This window comes from Oryctolagus cuniculus, chromosome 7, assembly GCF_051225735.1.
Source record: "Oryctolagus cuniculus isolate XC-2025 breed Fujian yellow rabbit chromosome 7, ASM5122573v1, whole genome shotgun sequence".
Classification (NCBI taxonomy): Eukaryota; Metazoa; Chordata; class Mammalia; order Lagomorpha; family Leporidae; genus Oryctolagus; species Oryctolagus cuniculus.
In genome coordinates, this window is record NC_142873.1 from 114,045,298 (window position 1) to 114,064,850 (window position 19,553).

Genomic DNA, 19,553 nt, shown 5'->3' on the forward strand with positions numbered 1-19,553 from the left:
TATTTTCAGGGTTCGTTTCTTCATTTCTCTTCCCTATTAGACAATCCCATTAATTTAACACATTTCTATTAAGCACCTTCCGTGAACCAGGCATTAAGCTGCATGCAAAGAGAAGCATGAGATGGCCTTTATCTTTAAGGAGTTCATAGTATTGTAGAAAAGACAGATTAGTAAACCAATAAGAATATTAAAGTGTGATGAAGGGTGGAGTTGTGTCATAAAGGATAGATTAGATGATTGACATGATAAAGAATCCCCAAACCGGGAAATGAGCATGTGCATGGGGACAGATTTATGGAAGAACATGAGCCATGGGAAGGGTGTGAGGGAGGGCACGCTTCCATCAGCCATGTGTGGCACTGCTGGGGACAGTCCACATGGGTATGAGGGGCCCAGAAAATTACCTGAACTATGTCTCAAAGGCCATGGGGAATAACCGAAGGATTTCGAATAGGGAATAACACCATCATTTTCACAAAGCAGAACATCACTGTCACTGCTGGAAAAATGTACTGCTGTGGGGAAAGATCAGCTGAGAGGAAGGGGTGGTCGTCCCTGCCTGGAGCAACATGTCTGCCCGTAGCAAACAGGCTGACGTGCGTCATGTGTCAGGCTGGAAATACAGAGGCAGTTAACTCTGCCTTAGGAGTATGCAAACCTTCCAGAGATGGAGCCCATAGTACTGTGGCAAAAACAGGAGACCACGAAAAATGCTCATGGTTGTACTAGAAAGCTTCAACTTACCAATCTCCCAGTAACGCTCTGACCACCTTCGTTCAGCCAGAATCCAGGCACCATGGCTGAGAAATAAGGCCCCCAGACACCAGGTACAAAAATTGGGTCCTTGCTGATCTGAAAGGAAAGGAGTAAAGTATGAGAAAACACGGATCCCCAGGGATAGAAGGAGCCATACCTTCCTCCCACCCGATGTGCCTATGAGTGCGGAATTCAGCTGCTTCCTGAATACTTTTCATGCTCCGGAAGTCACTCTCGTCCGAGGAAGGCAAGGACACATTTTTTGACAATCTTCCTGACAAATCCATGTAGATAGACTCTAACCGACAAGGAAAAAACGGTCAAATACCAAAAACAAACAAACAGAAACACCTGATGACACATTCCTTGCTGGCTCCCTCTCTGAGGCAGAGCACACAAACATGATCCCCATTCACCACTCCACCGTTATTCTCCACCATTTGCATTGAGGCTTTGCAGCTCCTCCCATGGAGAGGTCGTCTATTCCTCTATGCCCTGTCTCTGGGTCAACCTTGTGACTTGTTTTGCTAAGAGAATGAGGCAGGGTGACACTGGGATGGTTTCCCAGGGCCCAAGCCTCCAGAGGGCTGGAGATTTCAATTTCTTCTTCTGCTCTTCCACCTAGGACTTGAGAACATGCCCAGGCTAGTCTGTTGGCTGAAAAGACATGCACAACAGGGCAGAGTCAGCTCAGCTGTCAGGTGATGGCCCAGGTACACGAGAGACCCAAGCTGACTGGCAGCTCACTTGCCCAGATCATCAGAAGCCACCAATCAACCAATAGACTTCTGAGCAAATGAATGTTTATATAGTTAGAAGTTTGTGTCTGTCACATAGCATTTTTGTGGCCGTAGATAATGGATGTATTTTTTCCCTTTTACAAACATTTATGAGCCACCTAATTGTGTGCCCTCTATCTTCCTCGGGTGCTGGGGACAAAGAGATGAACCAGGGTTCTTACTCTTAAGAAATGAAGCTATAAAAATAAATAGAAGATGGTGCAGTCTAAAGGACAGTAAAGACAACATGTAGAATTTCGTAGAGGAGCATGATGCGTCAAAGAAAAATAAACATGGAGGCCACCATTTACCTATGTACCTCAAAGCCAACTGCCCATAACCAAGTAGCTAAAACTGAGGTCATTACTGCAAACCACAAACAAGGCACAAAATGTAGACTGCACCATTGTCAGCATGACTTAAGGAAAGTAAGGTGTAAGCTTCACACCCTTCTATGATTCAGTAAAATTAAACCCATTAGCTCTAGACAAATCGGTTTAAACAAGTTTGCCCTGAAAAAACAAATGTTACCATCTAGCAGCCAATCACAAAAAAGGTCAAAATACTTCCTCCTTTATGCTTTATAAACCGCACTGCAGCTGCTGGAAGGCTAGCTGCTTCTCACTCGGTTTCAAGTCTCATGGTTCGCCATCTGTACGTTGTGTATGGCAATAAACTTTAAATTTTTTTCCCCAACTTGTTCTGATTTTATTTTTGACAAGTGGAATGGCACAGAGATGGCTTCTTAAAGAAGGGGACGTAAGTCGAGTTTTATTAATAAAAGTACAACCCGTAGGATGTAGCTAGTTGATGTGGCACCTGCATTCCAGGTGGGGAGAAGAGCTTGAGCAAAACTGCGTGGGTGGGAGGGAGTTGATCAGGGTTCAAAGTCTGCAGGGGAATTTTGTACAGATCATAGCAGTCCCTTTAAATACACGGAAAGGTATAGAGATGTGCCAGACAGACAAGGATGGACCCTGTGCTGCCCCGTCCATCCTCCAAGAAGGGATAGCAAAGGTTGAGTCACGCTTCTGGGAGGGTTTGGTAGAAGGTGCAGGGGCAAGGGAGTCAGGCACACAAAGTCTACTCCATTATCTCAGGGCTAGAAAGACAATCTAATTAATTTATTTATTCAACAAATATTTAGTCAGCTTTCTCTATATTCTTGGTACTGTGTGCTAGGCCCTAGGGATATGGAAGTGAACTCATGAACTTGAGAGTCTAGCATTTTAGCACAGAGATCAACCTTCTTTCATTGTCTTAATCCCAATTATTACTGTTTCCTTTTCATTAAACTTAGTGATTCTTCAAATCTATAGAAATCCCAATGCCCAAATGGAAGGAAGGCAATGAAACTATATAACACTGTCAACCTTTAACTTCATCCAACCATGGCTACATTTAAAAGAGGGAAGTTTTATGTGTAAAAGAGAAATAATAATCTTGGGGCCGGTGGGGGAAGGATAGGCTTCGGCAAGGGAAGTAGGTCAGCTTACTTGGATGACATTTGTTCCTTCCTTTACTGGTTCAACAGCTGTTTCCTGAGTTCTTACTGTGGTCCAGGTCTGTGCCAGGACTGGGGAAGGTGGTAAACAGAGGAGCACGGTGCCTGTGTTCATGGAGTGTTTTGACTTGAGAGGAAGACAGACTAGGTGACTGGTCACTTGGCTATGACCAGGAATTTCCTGGTCTTAGCATATAACGTCTTGTGTCCTGGAAAGCCCTTCAGTTCCAGCCACACTGGGACAATTGTTTACTATAAGACAAGCAACAATCAAATCATCTAAAAAATGTGTGATAACAAATTGTGAGAAGAGAACGGAGGAAAGCAAAGGGTATTATAAAAGTGTATGAGTCAGGTGTACCTAGACTAGCCTGGGCAGGGGAGGTTTCTCTTAGAAATTGACGTGTGAATTGAGGAGTAAAGCATACAAAGAAATTATTCAGATGGCTGTGTGTGTGTATGTGTGTGTGTGGTGTTTATGTGTATGACAGAGAGAGAGAGAGGAGTTATAAAGCATGTTAAGGCATAAGAAATATACACTATTACTTATTTCTGTCACTCTGCTTTGCCCAGTGACAGTTTTATCACATGCCAACCCAGAAACTCTTAAGCCCTAAGTTGCAACCCAGAGCTTCCTTGGGGAGAATAAGTAGTCCATATTCATATGCACTTAGGATGCAGGGTTTGGATAGGCAGACGTATACCAAGCCAAGGGAAAACATCTCTCTTTGTGCCCTGCACCTTTTCTCTCTTTACAGAGTTCTTAACCTCATTGGATAGATTACTCAGAGGTGTCCATGGCCACATGGCTAGTAAACAGCCACGGTGGGATTTGAACCAAGCCAGATGTTGACTTCAAACCCCATGGTATGTTCTTGCCCCATCTGTACATGTAATTGGCTTGGGAAAGAGACCCATCACTGGCTTCCTTTCAGCCCCAGTCTCACGATTTAATGATGCTACTGTGTTAACTACAGCAGCACTTCCTTAGAAGATTGTGTGTGGGTGATAAGGAAGGTCAGGTGACAGCTTTGCCTAGCTGTGCCCAGGAAGCAAGTTCCAAGTTGACTTCTGCGAGTGCTCACTCAGCTGGCAAGGCATGTGCTTGTCATCAGACACCCCGAGAAAAACAGGAAAATAGAGTGCTTCCAGTTACCCCTGAACCTTGTTCTTGGAAGAAACCAGTAATTGGAGAGAGAGAGAGAGAGAGAGAGAGAGAGAGAGAGAGAGAGAGAGAGAGAGAGAAAGAGAGAGAGAGAGAGAATACAAATTTTTGTGAAAGTTCCTTCTGTGATGATGGCAGTCTTGACCTGGTAGCACCTCCGTGACCCATGCCATTGCACCGATGACAGGTGTTTATCCAGGACACTGACTTCCCAATAATAACGATGCTGCCAACAGCCACAACAGCAGCTCAGTAACAGTGACAGGGTGCTTGGTAAAGGCTTTCTGATAAGCACATTACAAGTATTAAGTTGCTGCATCCTTATAATGAATCCAAGGAAAGATGCTGCCATTATTCTTATTGCACAGATGTCTAAGCTGAGGCAGAGTTAAATAACACATCCAGTGTTACAAACACACCTAGCAGTCAGGCTCCACATTCTACTTGGCAAGTAGGTATCTATGTCTGCCAGATTGTGGTCTTGTTTCTAGGGTATCGCTGCTTCTTGGAGTCCTTCATTTGTCTTTGAAGGGCAGAAAGCAAGGACCATTACAGTCAACATAGTCTCCCTAGAAATGAACAAAACCTCCTGGTCATGATGACAAATAGATTAGAGATTCTTCATTCCCAATGGCTTTCAGTAAGTCTTCCCTGATCAGGTTGTGAGCAGCACAGGAGAGGACATGGGTCAGGACAAGACTCCTCCTGATTTTATTCCTAATTCTGCCACGTTCTAGCCAGCTAATCTTTCACAAATAAGTCTTTCTGAGCCTTGGCTTCCTCAAATACAAAATGGAAGGAATGATAGGAACGTTAGAGGACTTTTTGAAGATTAAATTTCACATAGAGACAGTTCATTTGGGGCCAGTGTTGTGGCAGGTTCAGCTGCACTGGCATCAGATACTGGAGTGCTGATTTGAGTTCTGGATACTCTGCTTCTGATCTAGCTTCCTGCAAATGCACCGGGGAGAGCAGCAGAAAATAGCCCAAGTCTTGGGCCCCTGCCACGCACATCAGAGACCTACATGGAGTTCCAGGCTCTTGGCTTTGGTGTGGTTCAGCCCCAGCCATTGTGGCCACATTGGGGAGTGATGGAAGATCTCTCTTTGTCTCTCCCCTCTCACTCTGCTTGTCAAATAAAATCAATAAATCTCTAAAAAAAGGAAATAGTTCATTCTATGGGAAATATCAAGTAAGCATCAGGTTGTCCTTGAAATGAGTTACTTATGTGATTTAAGAGCCAGGATTTCTGGCTGAACAACCACAGTCAAAAGTAATTTCAGCCATGAAGGAAGTATTCAGATTGGTTCTGCAGCTTATTTTAGTCAATAACAAAAGTAGAAAACATAATAGAATAACACATCACATTTTTAGAGGGTGAAACAGAAGGACTGCTTATTAGGGGACATGCCTAAATCAATGGTCAAAATTACTTGGAAGAGCTTGAACACTATGCAGAATTCAACAAGAAAACTGTTCCTACTTATTTAATAATGTAGTTAAAAATTCACACTTAAAATATACTAGAAATATTCTCTTTCATAGATTTGGTAACAGGTAAATAGGTATCCTTTATAGTATTGTTTAAATTACACTTGGGTATTTTGGAATGCTCTTTTTTTTTAAAAAAAATAAAAGATTGATTTCTTTATTTGAGAGGCAGAGTTATAGACATAGAGAGACAGAGAGAGAGAGAGAGGTCTTCCATCCACTGGTTCACTCTCCAAATGGCTACAACAGCTAGAGCTGGGTTGATCCAAAGCCAAGAGCCAGGAGCTTCCTCCAGGTCTCAAACATGGGTGCAGGGGCCCAAGCACTTGAACAATATTTTACTGCCTTTGTAGGCCATTAACAGAAAGCTGGATTGGAAGAGGAGTAGATGGAACACGAACTGGCACCCATGTGGGCTGCCAGTGCCACAGGTGGAGGTTTAACTTACCATGCCACAGCGCCAGCCCCTTTGGTATACTCTTTAATCACATGCAGTGTAAATGAGACTATAAAAATTCCAACAAAATAAGACATTTGGCAGCATTCTATATGCCAAGCTCTGAGATCAACAACAAGGCTGCAAGAGTAATAAGGGCAATTAATAATAATACAGTGGCATGGCTCCTTTCCTCAGGGAGCTCCTAATCAGATAGGGCACAGATGGAAATAAAAAATGACAACAAAACAAGGCAGGAGAGAAGTGTGGCGTGAGCTCCAGGGAAGGATCATCTGACTGCCTGGGAGCAAGTGAGTACTGCATAGCAGAGGCTACACTGAGGCCAGGCCTTGAAGGATGAGGACAGGGAGTGCATCCAAGGCAGAAATGGCTGAGCAGACGAGACTCAGTGGCACAAAGCTGTAATGCATTGTGATTTCCTGAAAGCTCAGTTTGAGATTCTGCATTTTACATTAAATAAAATGTCTCATGCTCTTGAGGATGAGATAGTTTGTATCAGCAGATCCTACTACCCAGAAAAACTCAATTTTCAAAAAGCTGTGGTGGCAGGTGCCCCGGCTCACTAGGCTAATCCTCCACCTAGTGGCGCAAGCACACTGGGTTCTAGTTCCGGTCGGGGCACCAGATTCTGTCCCGGTTGCCCCTCTTCCAGGCCAGCTCTCTGCTGTGGCCAGGGAGTGCAGTGGAGGATGGCCCAAGTCCTTGGGCCCTGCACCCCATGGGAGACCAGGATAAGCACCTGGCTCCTGCCATCGGATCTCTGCGGTGCGCCGGCCACAGCGCGCCGGCTGTGGTGGCCATTGGAGGGTGACCCAATGGCAAAGGAAGACCTTTCTCTCTGTCTCTCTCACTGTCCACTCTGTCTGTCAAAAAAAAAAAAAAAAAAAAAAAAAAAAAAAAAAAAAGCTGTGGTGAGAAAAAGCTTGGGAGTAATAACCCTCTAAGTAACCCTCTAAGTCGAGTAATAACAGGAACCAATAACATGGAACTGATGATGACAATAATGAATAACAGTCACTGCTAAGAGTCATGTACCACACACTCTTCTAGGCCCTTTTCTCAAAGGATCACATTTAATGCTCAGGATAATCCAATGAGAGAGGTCTTGTTATTACATTGACTCCACAACCGAGGGTGTCAGAAGCAAACAGCCAGTAAATAAAAGAGGAATAATTTCAGGATCCAAGTTATAAACCACCGAATTATTCCCTTCTCTATTCCTCACTCCTCTCATCTACAAAATAAGTGGATTAGAAGAGATGTTTAATATCTCTTTTGTCTTTGGGATTTTCCAAGATTCCATAAAGTTGAATCACACTACCCAGCTGGTCAAGGAGAACTATCCAGGAAATTGTTTCAATAGACATTCTGCCCTAACTTGGCCTGGTGCTCATGGGAGGGTCTTGGGGTGTCTCCTGGGATTACTTTAAGTACCCACTTTTCTGTCTCATTAGACTATTCTGTGGTCAAGATTATCAGGGGATTTTTTTTTTTTTGACTGTCAACTCCATGAGATTTATTACACTGGCAACTATCTAGAACATCTTGCACTAGCTGAGTAAATATTTAGCAAGTATTTACTGAATACACACTGATTTTCAACTACTGTTTTAAAATGGAAAAGCTATAGATAGGGGGGCATCAGAGCCATGCAGAGATGTAGCCACGTGCTCCTGAAGCTCACAATCTAGTAGGAGCTGGAGTTGGGGGTGGGCGTCAGGACAACTCAGGTGTCAAGGGACTTGCGAGTGGGCATTTGCATTCAGACTTAGAGTTACCTTGACAGTCTGTAGACTCAAACATACCCAGCCTGTATTTTGGCCCAGGATGCAGGCACAAAAGGGTAAGCAAAGCCTCTCTCCGTGCCCATGTGCAAGCTGGCTCCGTGAATGGATGCCATTGGCTGCATTTCATCTAAGACTTTAGTCCTGTTAGCTGAGTTTCCTTGCAGTGACAAAGCCCAGATGCCTGCTCATACCTCCCTCTGGGAGAGATGACTGGCCAGGAGCAGGGAGCTACCCCAACTCTGTTTGTTCTGCCTTCCCCCCCACCCCATCATCCTGAGGCTGGCTTGGCTTAAGCCTCTGGCAGGAGCAGGAGGCAGGCTCCAGGCGCCAGCAGTCCTGGGAGAGAACAGGAGGTTTTGTTTTGAGTGCCTCCAACCTGGTTGGGAATTTAGAGGGTAGCCGCAGGCATGTGTGGGACTGGGTATTTCCGTGGTGGCTCATCTCTCCCTCCAAATGGACTGGGCTATCAGTTTACTAGAGAAAACCCATTTCTACACATTCCAGCCAACCCCCAGATCATTACTGTACAAAACAGAGCACAAGGAATTCTGTTTGTGAATGGGGCTTTTAGTAGTCACCTCTACTTTTGCCTTTCTCAGACTGAACTGTTGTGAGCGACCAGCATGTCTGTCTCTCCTGTGAGGGACCCTGACTTATTTAAAGGCAGTGAACATGATTTATTGAGTAATATGAGCACAGACACTAGAGTTAGACAAGGGTGGGCAATTCTGACCAAGAATCAGTTTCCCAATCTGCAAATGGGGACGATCTCATCAACCACAGAGTTGTGTGAAAAGCTTATACAGTTTATACACATAAAGATCCCAGACAAGGTTAAACAACAGATGACTTAGTTCTGCTTGCTTTTGGGAGAACAACAGTTTTGGAGTCCAGGCATCGGGCTTCAGGGCCAGTTTCTACCCACTGTTAGAGCTCTATCTTTTAGGGAAGCTATTCTTCCTCATCCCTCTTACATTCTCTCCCATGTTCACCTCACTCTCTATATCTCCTGGAGTCAACTCATCCACTCCTATATGAATAATGACAGTTTTTATGCTACCGAGTGCCAAGATCTTATCCCAAACTCGGGCCTTGCCCTTCAGTTCCATTTAGGACATTGGACTTAAGACTTCCAAGAAAGAACTTTCTTCCACTCAGAATTACTCTAGTTCTGGGTCTCTGTCTTAGGGTGCCATTCACGACTTCAACACTTGACTTCAATGCCTGTTCATCTCTTCCGTCTACCTCCCTACAGGCCGCTGCCATCTGTCGACATTCTTTTTTCAAACACAAGCCTTCCTGTTGTTTCCCATTGTCTGGTCCTTCATTCTCTCTTCCTTGGATTATTCTACCAGTAATTAAAACAGGTTAAATCGGTTTCCCTGCCTCAAATATTGTCCTCTGCCCCCCACTTGTTCAATCCCAGCTCAGAGAAACTAGCCTCCACACCACCAGCACAGTGCTTTTCCTGATATGCAGATCTACATGCAACATTTTCTCTACTGAAATCCTTCAGAAGCTCCCATGACATGAGACCCTCTCTGATCTTGCTGTTACCTATTTGTCTGGCCTGATAAAACAGGTTATTTCCCAATCCTCTGCCCCACAATTTTTTCATTGCACCAAGCCTATCACAAACCAGGCCCTAGACTCGCTGAACCCTGTGAAATTCCCCACATGTGCAGATTTCTTTCTCATCTCTGAGTCTTCATAAATTCTTCTCCTTCTGAACAGAAGGCCCTTCCCATACCTTCCCATGGCTAGTTCTTAACATGCTTTTTTTTAATACTTAGTTCAATATTATCTCCTCTAGGAAGTCTTCTATAAGCTCTGGCTTTGAACCTAGTGCTGTGTAAGTTCTCCTGCCAGCGCCACCCCTTAATACTCTGTACTTTATCATTGTTTGCCATAAGACATGTTACATGTGTATGTGTACACATCTATGAAAACATATGTAATGTGTACTCAGTAGGTAATATGTATGTGCCAGTGATATGCTTTATAAATTAAAACTCTACAGAAATGCAGGAAATGACTCCTATTATCATTATTGGCACAGAAACATCATTGATATTAAGAGCAGGAATAGGATATAAACCATGTCCAATAACCTGAAGTGACACATGATTAATAAAGCTCAGGACTGCCAACTTTTCTTTTCCATTTGGACATTTCTGAAAGGTAAAAAGTCCTGTAGTACAGACTTCAGCCTTCCTAGAAACCCAATCTCTTTACTTCAGTCTGAGAAAAACAAGCACACATGAAACCTGTCTGCAGATATCTCCTGGGGCTTAGCAGTTTGAGCAGACGGGAGGGCACTGAGCAGGTCTGTCACCCAAGCAAACAGTCTCTACATTTGGGATGGAAGGAGGCAGCCAAATGTGGCTTGCAAAGGCCTGAATTATTTGCAAGGTATTTTGGAGTCCTTAAGCCCTGAATTCCTCATCCTTTATCATTTTGAGTCCCATATGTGATCTCAACAAAATTTAATCCATATGTTTCCCACTCACTTTTACACTTAACATACCCGACGTTGCTTTAGAAGAGAGACTGAATAGCCAAGAAAACTTTGAAGTCTTCCAAAATGTTCCCTAAATGTTCTCTGTCCTATAGACAAGAAGCCACACTTGCTGTCTTGTGCACAAATGCCTGACAGGTTCTGATGAGCTCAGACTGGTTTTCAACTTTCGAAGTTCCAACAACTGTGTGACTCTAAAGACATAAAATCCTATCAAGCATAATTTTCACAACCCAAACAATCCGTGGTGGTCCATTAATGATTAGTGGATCCTGTAAGGGAGGAGGGCAGGTGGGGCAGGGTTCGGAGCAGGGAGGGAGCTGATGAAGGGGAGAGAGGTGCTTTGTCAGCACAGTATTTATCAGATGAGATCTTAGCTCTGCTGCTCCGATGTCACAAGGTGAGTTGGGCCCTCAAAGTTAGAACTACATCTTCTTTTCCAGTCAAATCCCCCAGGAGTGAGTACAGGACTAATTATTACGCGGCTTTCTACTATTACCCAATCAATGTTCTTTGTGGATTCTAAACAGGCTGTTAAGGAAAAACTGCTTCCTCCTACAGACTTTAGGGTGCAGTTAAAAGGATGCCTGGGGGCTGTCTTCCAGCCAAGGCTCCTCAGCAGGTGCAGCTGGGGATGACACAGCCTTTTCCCTTGCTGCACTTGCATGGCATCCTATCACAGAGCGTCTCTGTCACACATCTCCTAAGTTCTGACTGCTAAACTGCAGGTACTGTCTCCTGCCCTGCTCTTAATAAGTTCCTGGGTTTCCCTGGTGAAGACTTTTGTTCTTGAAAGCAATGTCTGGCCTCAAAACTCATTGTGCAAATCTGACAATAGACTTAGATTTTCTGGTTTGATGCTTAATGTTCTGTCTTAATTTGCTGTGTATTCTTGGTTCTTGGGGTCTTTGGAAAAAATGGGACAAATGAGAGACCTCTCAGAGAACTGTAAAGATTCAATTTGGCATAGCACATTACAGGCCTTGGTACAGTGCCTGGTACATTCAGTGACCCAGGGAACTGCAGCCTGTATTAATATCATCATCTGCATACCGGCCAAGGTGTGTTTCTCATCTATGGATTGGAGTTCACATGGGAGTTTCATTCTAAATGCTAAAGAATTGAAACCATTTTGACTGGAATTTGAATGTAGGGTAGAGAGGATGCACTGGTTCTAGAGAAGAGAGGAAAAGATAAGAATCAATGTAATCACTCAGATGGGCCAGTTTCTCTTTGTAGGACTCATCTTTGGGAATAAGCACAATGGAAACTTCACCTTTTCGGCAGCATATTGGGTAAAAATGAAGAATGCTTTGGCTTATTTACATCAGGGCATCCTTGAATAAAAGTCAGGTTGGGGAGGAGGGTAGGATGTGGTACAATGGATTAAGCCACTGCTTGGGAGGCAGGAATCGGATCCCATATCTAAGAGCCAGTTCAAGCCTAGGCTTTTCTGCTTCTGATCCAGCTTCCTGCTAATATCCCTGGGAAGGCAGCAGGTGATGGCCTAAGTACTTGAGTCCCTGACATCTACATGGAAGACTAGGATAGAGTTCATGGTACTTAACTTCAGCCTGGCCCAGCCCTGGCTCTTGTGAGTGAACCAATGGACAGAAAATCCTCTCCCCGCCTCCTACTGCCCAACTGCCCCATCTCTTCCTCCCTGTCTACTGTCTTGAAAAATCAATCTTTGAAAACAAAGTATGAATTTCCATATATTTGCTCTAATTACTGCCTCTTGGAAGTGTTCCCCCAGTTAATTTACTCCTGCTTTTCAGGTTAGCTTGCTGAAATTCAGAACACATTCATGCAACTATAGACTTAAAGATTTCTAAAGAATACTGATTTTCAGAACTCTGTCCATTTTTAACCTAATGGAAGATGAGAAGGCTAAACTACCTAGGTAAGAGAATTAAGAACTGTCCACAGACACTTGGAAATCTCTACTTGCTGACAAAAGTATCATAAACTGAGAAGGATTTATCAGATATCAGCCGGAGTGATTATTCCTTACATCTTTTTGATAACAAAGGAGACTGAAAGCATTAGAAAACAGTGATAGTTGGAAAAGAGGAGGTCAAAAAAAGAGCTGGGCAGAGGACATGCTCTCCAACATTCTTTGCCTACCTCCAGTGTTTCCAGGGAAGAATATACATGGCCCAGGTGAGCGTCCATGGTGTATGAAGCCCTCCTTCCTGCCAGACCTGGACAGAAGCTTGTGTGTCCAGAGCCATTACAACCAGCAGAAGTGATATGTACTCAGAATTTTCCCTTACACCCCCAGCTGGGCCACTTTCACACGTATCCCCACACCTAAGGTGGGAGGCAAGCCTGCTTTTGATGAAAAAGCAAGCTGAGGATCAGAGAAATTCACGCCGGGTCCCTGCAGGGCTTACAATCAGGGCAGAGCCAGGACTTAGTCCCAGATCTGGCTCAAGAACTATGTCCTTCCTGAGACAACATTTTTGTTGGATGGGAAAAACATTATAAGGAGAAGCAAGAACATAGCAAGCAGACAGCACCTTCTTTAACATTGAGTCTGGAGTCAGCCCAGCTCCCACTGGACCCTGGATGGAATAAGTCTCTTGATAAATTCAGTGGAGGTGATGGGGTTTTCCTATGGCAGGGAAAGAAAAAGGCAAATCACACATCCAGAGCTAACTTTTTCCTCTCCTCCATATTCAGTAGCAGTTCTCAGAGAATGCTAAGTGAGCCTCTTGTACAAGGAAAAGGAAAAAAAAAAACACTTAAAATTGTTTTTCTACTTAAATGTGTGCTGATAAAAGAGAAATGGTTTGTAACACAGAGGCTGGGTCAGGGGGGACGCGGTTGCAGAGGAGAAAGAGCGCTAGGAGGGAAAGCTGATCTGGGAGTGCTCACCCTCTGCCTGTACTCTAAAAAAGATCCTACTAATATGCGAGGTATGTAAACACTGGAGGACAATCAGAAACAAATGAAATGAGGCCTTCAGCTGTGGGCGAGGGCCAGGAGGCAGCTCTTGTTATGAATACATCATCTGGATGCAAAGCAGGCCTGATGCTAACCCTCGCAATGGGCTATCTAGGGTATGAGAATGGATCTGGGACCCATCTGGACTTCCTTAGTAGAAAAGAAAAAGGGAGAAAAGCAACCCTGTAAAAATCCATGACATGATGTAGGACAGGGCTGCTGTGCTGTGAGGGTGTTCAAGTAGAGAACGCATATTATTAATCTATAAAGTATTTAGCTCGCAAAGCAACCAGTGACAATTATAATTGCTCTTTTTTTTTAATAAAAAAGCATTACAAATGAACATGGGGGAAATGGGAGGGAAGGCAGCTCACATGTGCCAAGCAGCTACTCCATGCTGCCTGCTTTCCTATACATTCTCATTTATAGTCTTCATGATAATCCTGCCATTTCTTCCCGTTTGCAGAGGAAGAAGCTGTGACTCAAAGGAGTTCAAAGCCTGGCTTCTGCACACAGATGCCAAGGATCAGGATGGGATTTGGTCTGGATCCGTCTGACTTCAAAGGTCCTTTCCTTCCTCCTGTACCTGGGTGTCTCTCAGCTGCTTGGGAACAAGGAAAGTCAAAAGAGCATAGACAGGTCAGTCAATGGAAGCAGCCGCTCCCAGAGAGCTGGCTTGTGCTGTGGTTTATGGGGAGGGTAAGGGCACTGCCCAAGGGTACTTTCAGCAAAACAAACCCTTTTTCTGGAGATCAGTGCATTTTTCTTCCTCTCATCATGCAGCAGAGAGAAGATCAAATGCAACTGGCTACCGGGGTCAGCCTGGCTTCCAGGATGGATGAATTCCGGCAGAACCCTCTGCGTGTTGATACTCTCTATGTGTCATGTGGGCTTGTTTGCCATTGGCCTGGCAATTTGAGCATTTGGCTCTCACCTGAGGGACAGATGTCAGAGTCAGGAGGAAGAGCTATTTTTCCACTTCACTGGCCTGAGTCGCAGGGTGGTGACTGAGCAATTGGCCCCGGTACGAGGAAACACCCTTGCACACCTCACTGTGAGGGATATGAAGAGAGTGCTGGGACTGAGGTGTGGGGGTGGGGAAACTGCTTTCTCAGGCCCACGGTGCCACTAGGGGAGGCCTTTGGGTTCAGCCAGGCTAGGACTCACCATAGCTCCAAGCAGCCAATTTAGAGTCCCTGTTGAATCTTGGCTTCCTCTTGTGGAAAAGACGGATGAGAATATTCACCTTCCAGGATGTTTGGGAAAATTAAAGGCAACGTTGGAGAAAGCCCTGAATACTGCCTGCACATGGTAAATAACCAACAAGAGCGAGGTGATTATTTAACTTTCTGTACTCTTATTGTTTTTAAGCCAGGAAATGTTTCAGCTACTTTTTTCTGAGTACAGAGTACAGACTGGTCTGGCTAATCCTGGCAAGATGCAAACAACCAAAGGGCTGGCAGACAGGAAAGGAATGGCTTGAGCTCTAGGAGGTCTGAGCTGAAGAAATCTGGGTCTTGTTTTTCATGCTGGACCATGAGGATTGCTCAGGTCTTCAATGTATGTCCCTAGTGGGTTGATGATAAAAAGACCTGAATTTCACATTCGAGCCATTTATATTAATTGATACTCTGCAGTCATCTATCAAGAGTTTATATAACTGCTGCCTTCTAGGGTTGCAGGGCTATTAGCCAAGCTCTTGTATGTAAGGTAGCTGGCTTGGTGAATGACACAGAGTAGGTCCCCAATATGGCAAGGGAGGATAGGGCCAGGAAGTGTCTGGGCCCCCACTGAGAATCACGATTCTTCACAACATTCCTTTAGCAAACATTTAGTTGAGCACGTGGTTATTATTGGGGAAATAGATGAGAGTTATTGTCCTTGTCCTAGTTTTCCTTTTTTTTTAAAGATTTATTTTATTTATTTGAAAGACAGAATTACAGAGAGAGGTACAGACAGAGAGGGATGTCTTCCATTCACTGGTTCACTCCCCAGATGGCCACAATAGCCGGAGTTGCACCAATCTGAAGCCAGGAGCCAGGAGCTTCCTCTGGGTCTCCCACATGGGTTCAGGGGCCCAAGGACTTGGGCCATCTTCTACTGCTTTCCCAGGCCACAGCAGAGAACTGGATTGCAAGAAGAGCAGCCGAGACTAGAACCTGCGCCCATAAGGGATGCCGGCACCTCAGGCCAGGGCTTTAACCTGCTGTGCCACAGCGTTGGCCCCTTTGTCCTAGTTTTCAACACAGTTAGGTTGTCTGAGAATTAATGCAAAAATGGCAAACTCTGAGAAACAACTCAACAAAGGCAAAAGCTCATAATACAATGACAGCTTGAGGAAGGCATCATGGCTCGCCTGGCAGGCAGACCATAGAGTAATAACACGAAACCCTCAGATATGGGACTGGCGTATATGTGTGATCAATAAACTCTTGGTGACTCTATTCGCACTCTCTCATTGAGCAATCATCACAGGTCTGTAGGATGGGTATCTTTTCCATTTTGCAGATGAGAGAACTGAGGCTCTCAGGAGTTACATAACTCACTCAAGATCAGGAGCCATGGCGCAGGAAGCATGAAGAGAACAGGTCGTATCTGTGAGTGAAAGGGCAGGCTGTGGTCAGATCCTGAAGGATCTTTCAAGACAACCCAAAGAAGGGGATTGCTTTCTTCTTCCTCAGAGCAATAGGGAAATAATTTCCCTTTATGCTTTGGTTATTTTGCAGCTAGCAGTCCACAAACCCCACTGCTGGTCCCCTTAAGCAGTGGTTAGGATTAGGAGAGGACCAAAGTAATGCACATTTCAGTTTGTTTTGATTTGCAAATGAACAAATGAGGAATGCTAATTGTCTGCCTTGTTGCCCAGTGCTCCTTGTGGGCAGAGCTATGTAAATACTCCACACAAAGCCCGAGGCTGCCTGCCCCTGCCAGGCCTCTGCACTCCAGCTCCGCTTCACGGCATACCCTACGTGTGGTTTCTTCACTTTTGCTAAGTCAGAAATTCCATACTGAGGAGAAAAGGCTTTGCCTCAAACACATTTCTTCAGAATGTCTTTCAGTATCTCATCTCATTCTGTCCATCTACTCGTCCCCACATCTACCTCCTGATCAACTTCTCCATGCTTTGAATGTCCCAAGCCTGCTGACTTTCAAACCACTTGACCAGACCAGGTACAAATGCCAACACTTTGATGATGACCCTTGGGCATTTCTAAACGGGGAAGCTCCCCTTGCTCTGGGTGTGTGCATTAAGATGGTCAAGGAGAGCTGGACTCAGAGCAGGGCAACTGCCTGGCACCAACACCTTGCACAGGGGTGTGCACGTGCTGTACCTGGGAAGGCACTGGATGATGGCCCAAGTAGCTGTGTCCCTGCCACCCACCTGGGAGACCCAGATGGAATTCTGAGCTATTGGCTTTGTCCTGGCCCAACCCAAGCTGCTGTGAGCATATATTAACCAGTGTATAGAAGATCTTTCTCTCCGTTACTCAACTTTTCAAATACATAAAAAGGATTTTAAAGCATTTTTTTTTTCCTTTAGTGGAAGTAAACAGAGGCAAAGAAATCATCAGCATAGGATGAAGATGCTCTGCTTCATGTTTTATGCCAGAACTTCCCACAGGTACTAGTGGAGCAACTCTAGACAGTGCCCGGGCCTTAGAGACCAGGACCTATGTTTGGAATTATGGAATGGTGGGATTCTTTGGATCTTCAAGCATAGGAGCGACTTTAGACAAAACTTCAAAACGCAAAACAAGGTGAGAATTCAACATCACCGTGTCCTCCGATGTTTGCCCACTTGAATCCAGGTGAGTGATTTTTTTTTCATTCAAAATTCTCTGAGAGACAATCTTGTCAGGGGCTATAAGAGGGGCTGCTGATACAGAAATGAACAAAGCATAATTCCCAGCCATGTGAGCAAGGCAGACATGACAGGTAACAACCAACGAGAGAGAGCATGCACTGTGATGGAGCTTTGTACCATCAGATCACATAGATACTTCACCTAATGGAGACTGAAAGCTTCCAGGAAGAGGATGTTAGGTGCCTGAGCTAAGATGTGAAGGCCAAGTGAGGGATGGGACTGCAGGCAGAGGGAGAAGAAGCCAGAGTAGGGTGTGCTCTACTATGTGTTGGAGGAGACAGAATGTGAAGGGGAATTACGCAGCAAAGGGCAGAGGTCAATATGGGCCCCACTGCCCAGGGGATTACTTGACTCGTAAGGGTTTAGAAGTAACTTCGGGAGGGACAATGCACAAAAGGAAGAAGATGACTCCAACCCACTGGGGGGAAGCTGGATAAGGTGATTTTCTTCTCTGGGATGCAATTTTGCTATCTATGAATAAGAGTACTGAATTGGATGATCTTTAAAGTTCCTTCTTAGTCTGTCATTCTGACAGGTCATCAAATAGATGATCAGAGTTAGAAATATTTTTCACATTATTATAGAGTTGATAGCTAAACATAATTAAGTGGTGTCTGAAAGATAATTTAAGCTCTAATAGAAGAGAAAATTCACAGAGTTTGCCTTCACGTGAATTTAGTTCAAAGACAGGACTGCTATTTACTAAATATCCATTAGGTGAATCACTTCTGCACTCTCCACACCTTTAATTCAAGGATAACAATGCTTTCTAGGGTCACTATAAGGACTAAAGAAAACCATCTCACTTCACTAACAGGTGTGGTACTCTAGAACAGACTGACCTAGTGTTGTTATTATGTTAACCAATCAGGCCAGGTAAAACCACATCCTTCAGACAGTCTTCATAAGGTTCCAGAGACCCCCTCATTTCCTCTCCTCTATGAAATCTTCTCATTACTTGGTTAATGCTACTCCTAGGACCACTGGATGCTATTCTCACCCTGGCTTTTATACTACCTTGTCTGTTTAAGTCTTTACAGGAGGTAATAATGGAATGAACCAAAGCCTTCACCAAGCAGGTGGTCAACCAAATGTTGCTACAGGGATATACTCAGCTCCGCACTCAGGAGATCATGACTTGAGATATCCCCCTATGCCAGCAGAGTTTAACTCATTGCCCCATGCGAGCAGGAAGTAGCTCTAGAAGACAGATGATCACCCCTCCACCCCTCTTAGATTTTGGAGCCAGTGTAATCCCATAAAACATTTGCTTTATAAAAAACAAAAGGGGGAATGTTAGTGAAATGGTGCTTTTACCTGTGGTGCCATCTTAAGCCCTGGGTGCCATCTTAAGCTCTGGCCCCCATCGCTACCTTGCACAGTAAACTTTGGTACTAAGCTTAGCCTGGCTGGCTAGAAGTCAGGTGACCAAATGGCCCACCCACAAGCATCAGCACCACCCCCAACCTAATGGGATTCATTGATTTCACTTACCTACCCCCCTGCAAGACTATGGACCTGCTTCCTACTCTCTCTCTTGCTCTCTTGCCCTCTCCCTCTGGTCTGTTGGGTTCCCCCACCTGATAATAAACCCTTCCCTTAAAAAAGGAAAGAAAACCAATTATTTCAAAATACTTGGCATGTAGCAGTTACTCAACAAGTGTTCAGTTACTCTATCAATATGACAGGACAGATTGTAGCTCAATATATTCTTCAGTTTTGACTGTATGTCTATTCCATGCATGGCTCTGTATGTGTGGAGATGACTGAGCTATAGTCTGTATATAGTATATGTGAGCTATAGTCTGTATATAGTAGTGGCAGTCACACAAAATTAATGCATCTTTATGAAATAAAGTATTGTAAGTACAACATCAGGCAGAGGAACAGGGTGCTACAGTAACACGAAAACATAAGACCATTTTTTGCCTGAGATCATGGCGGGAGGTTGAAGAAAAGCTATAGAGAAAGGTATTCTGTAAGCTAGTAGCCTTTAAAGAAGATGTGTCAGCCACTACTCAATAAATTCATTCCATAGAAGTTGTGGGATAATTTTATCTCCAGGTCCAATGTCGCCAACAAATATGTTCTCAACCAAGGTTCCTAAAGAAACTCCTTCTCATGCAAATGGTCTCAGAGAACAAAAATGAATAGGAAGTGAAAAAATGTAATGAAAAAATATTGGTTCATCCGTAACTTTTTAACTTTTCCAAGTTTCGTCATGAACAGTTACTGTCTTCTTGGCCAAACACCTAATGGAAATCTTCCAAGGAGACAGAAAG

At 44.3% G+C, this 19,553-nt stretch overlaps 1 protein-coding gene and 1 long non-coding RNA gene across 29 annotated transcripts in view; both read right to left on the bottom strand.

Annotated features, from left to right (window-relative positions):
• Window positions 1-19,553, bottom strand: part of FGGY (FGGY carbohydrate kinase domain containing) — a 511,202-nt gene that overhangs the window by 153,289 nt on the left and 338,360 nt on the right. For 26 of the 28 annotated variants that reach the window (XR_016237331.1, XR_011390683.2, XR_016237332.1 and 23 more), the window contains one exon: window positions 745-852. Coding sequence is in view for 25 of the 28 variants with exons in the window: in XM_070078425.2 (XP_069934526.2) it covers window positions 745-852 (108 nt within the window). In the remaining 3 variants the exon portion in view is untranslated. Of the gene's footprint in view, window positions 1-744; window positions 853-1,107; window positions 1,249-19,553 lie in introns of those variants that run through there. The other 2 variants (XM_070078430.2, XM_089337335.1) reach the window with 2 other exon arrangements.
• On the bottom strand, window positions 13,706-14,239 carry LOC138850644 (uncharacterized). The gene is made up of 2 exons (XR_016237333.1): window positions 14,145-14,239; window positions 13,706-14,007 (listed from the first exon to the last, which is right to left on the bottom strand). It is a non-coding gene; the product is annotated as an uncharacterized LOC138850644 (long non-coding RNA).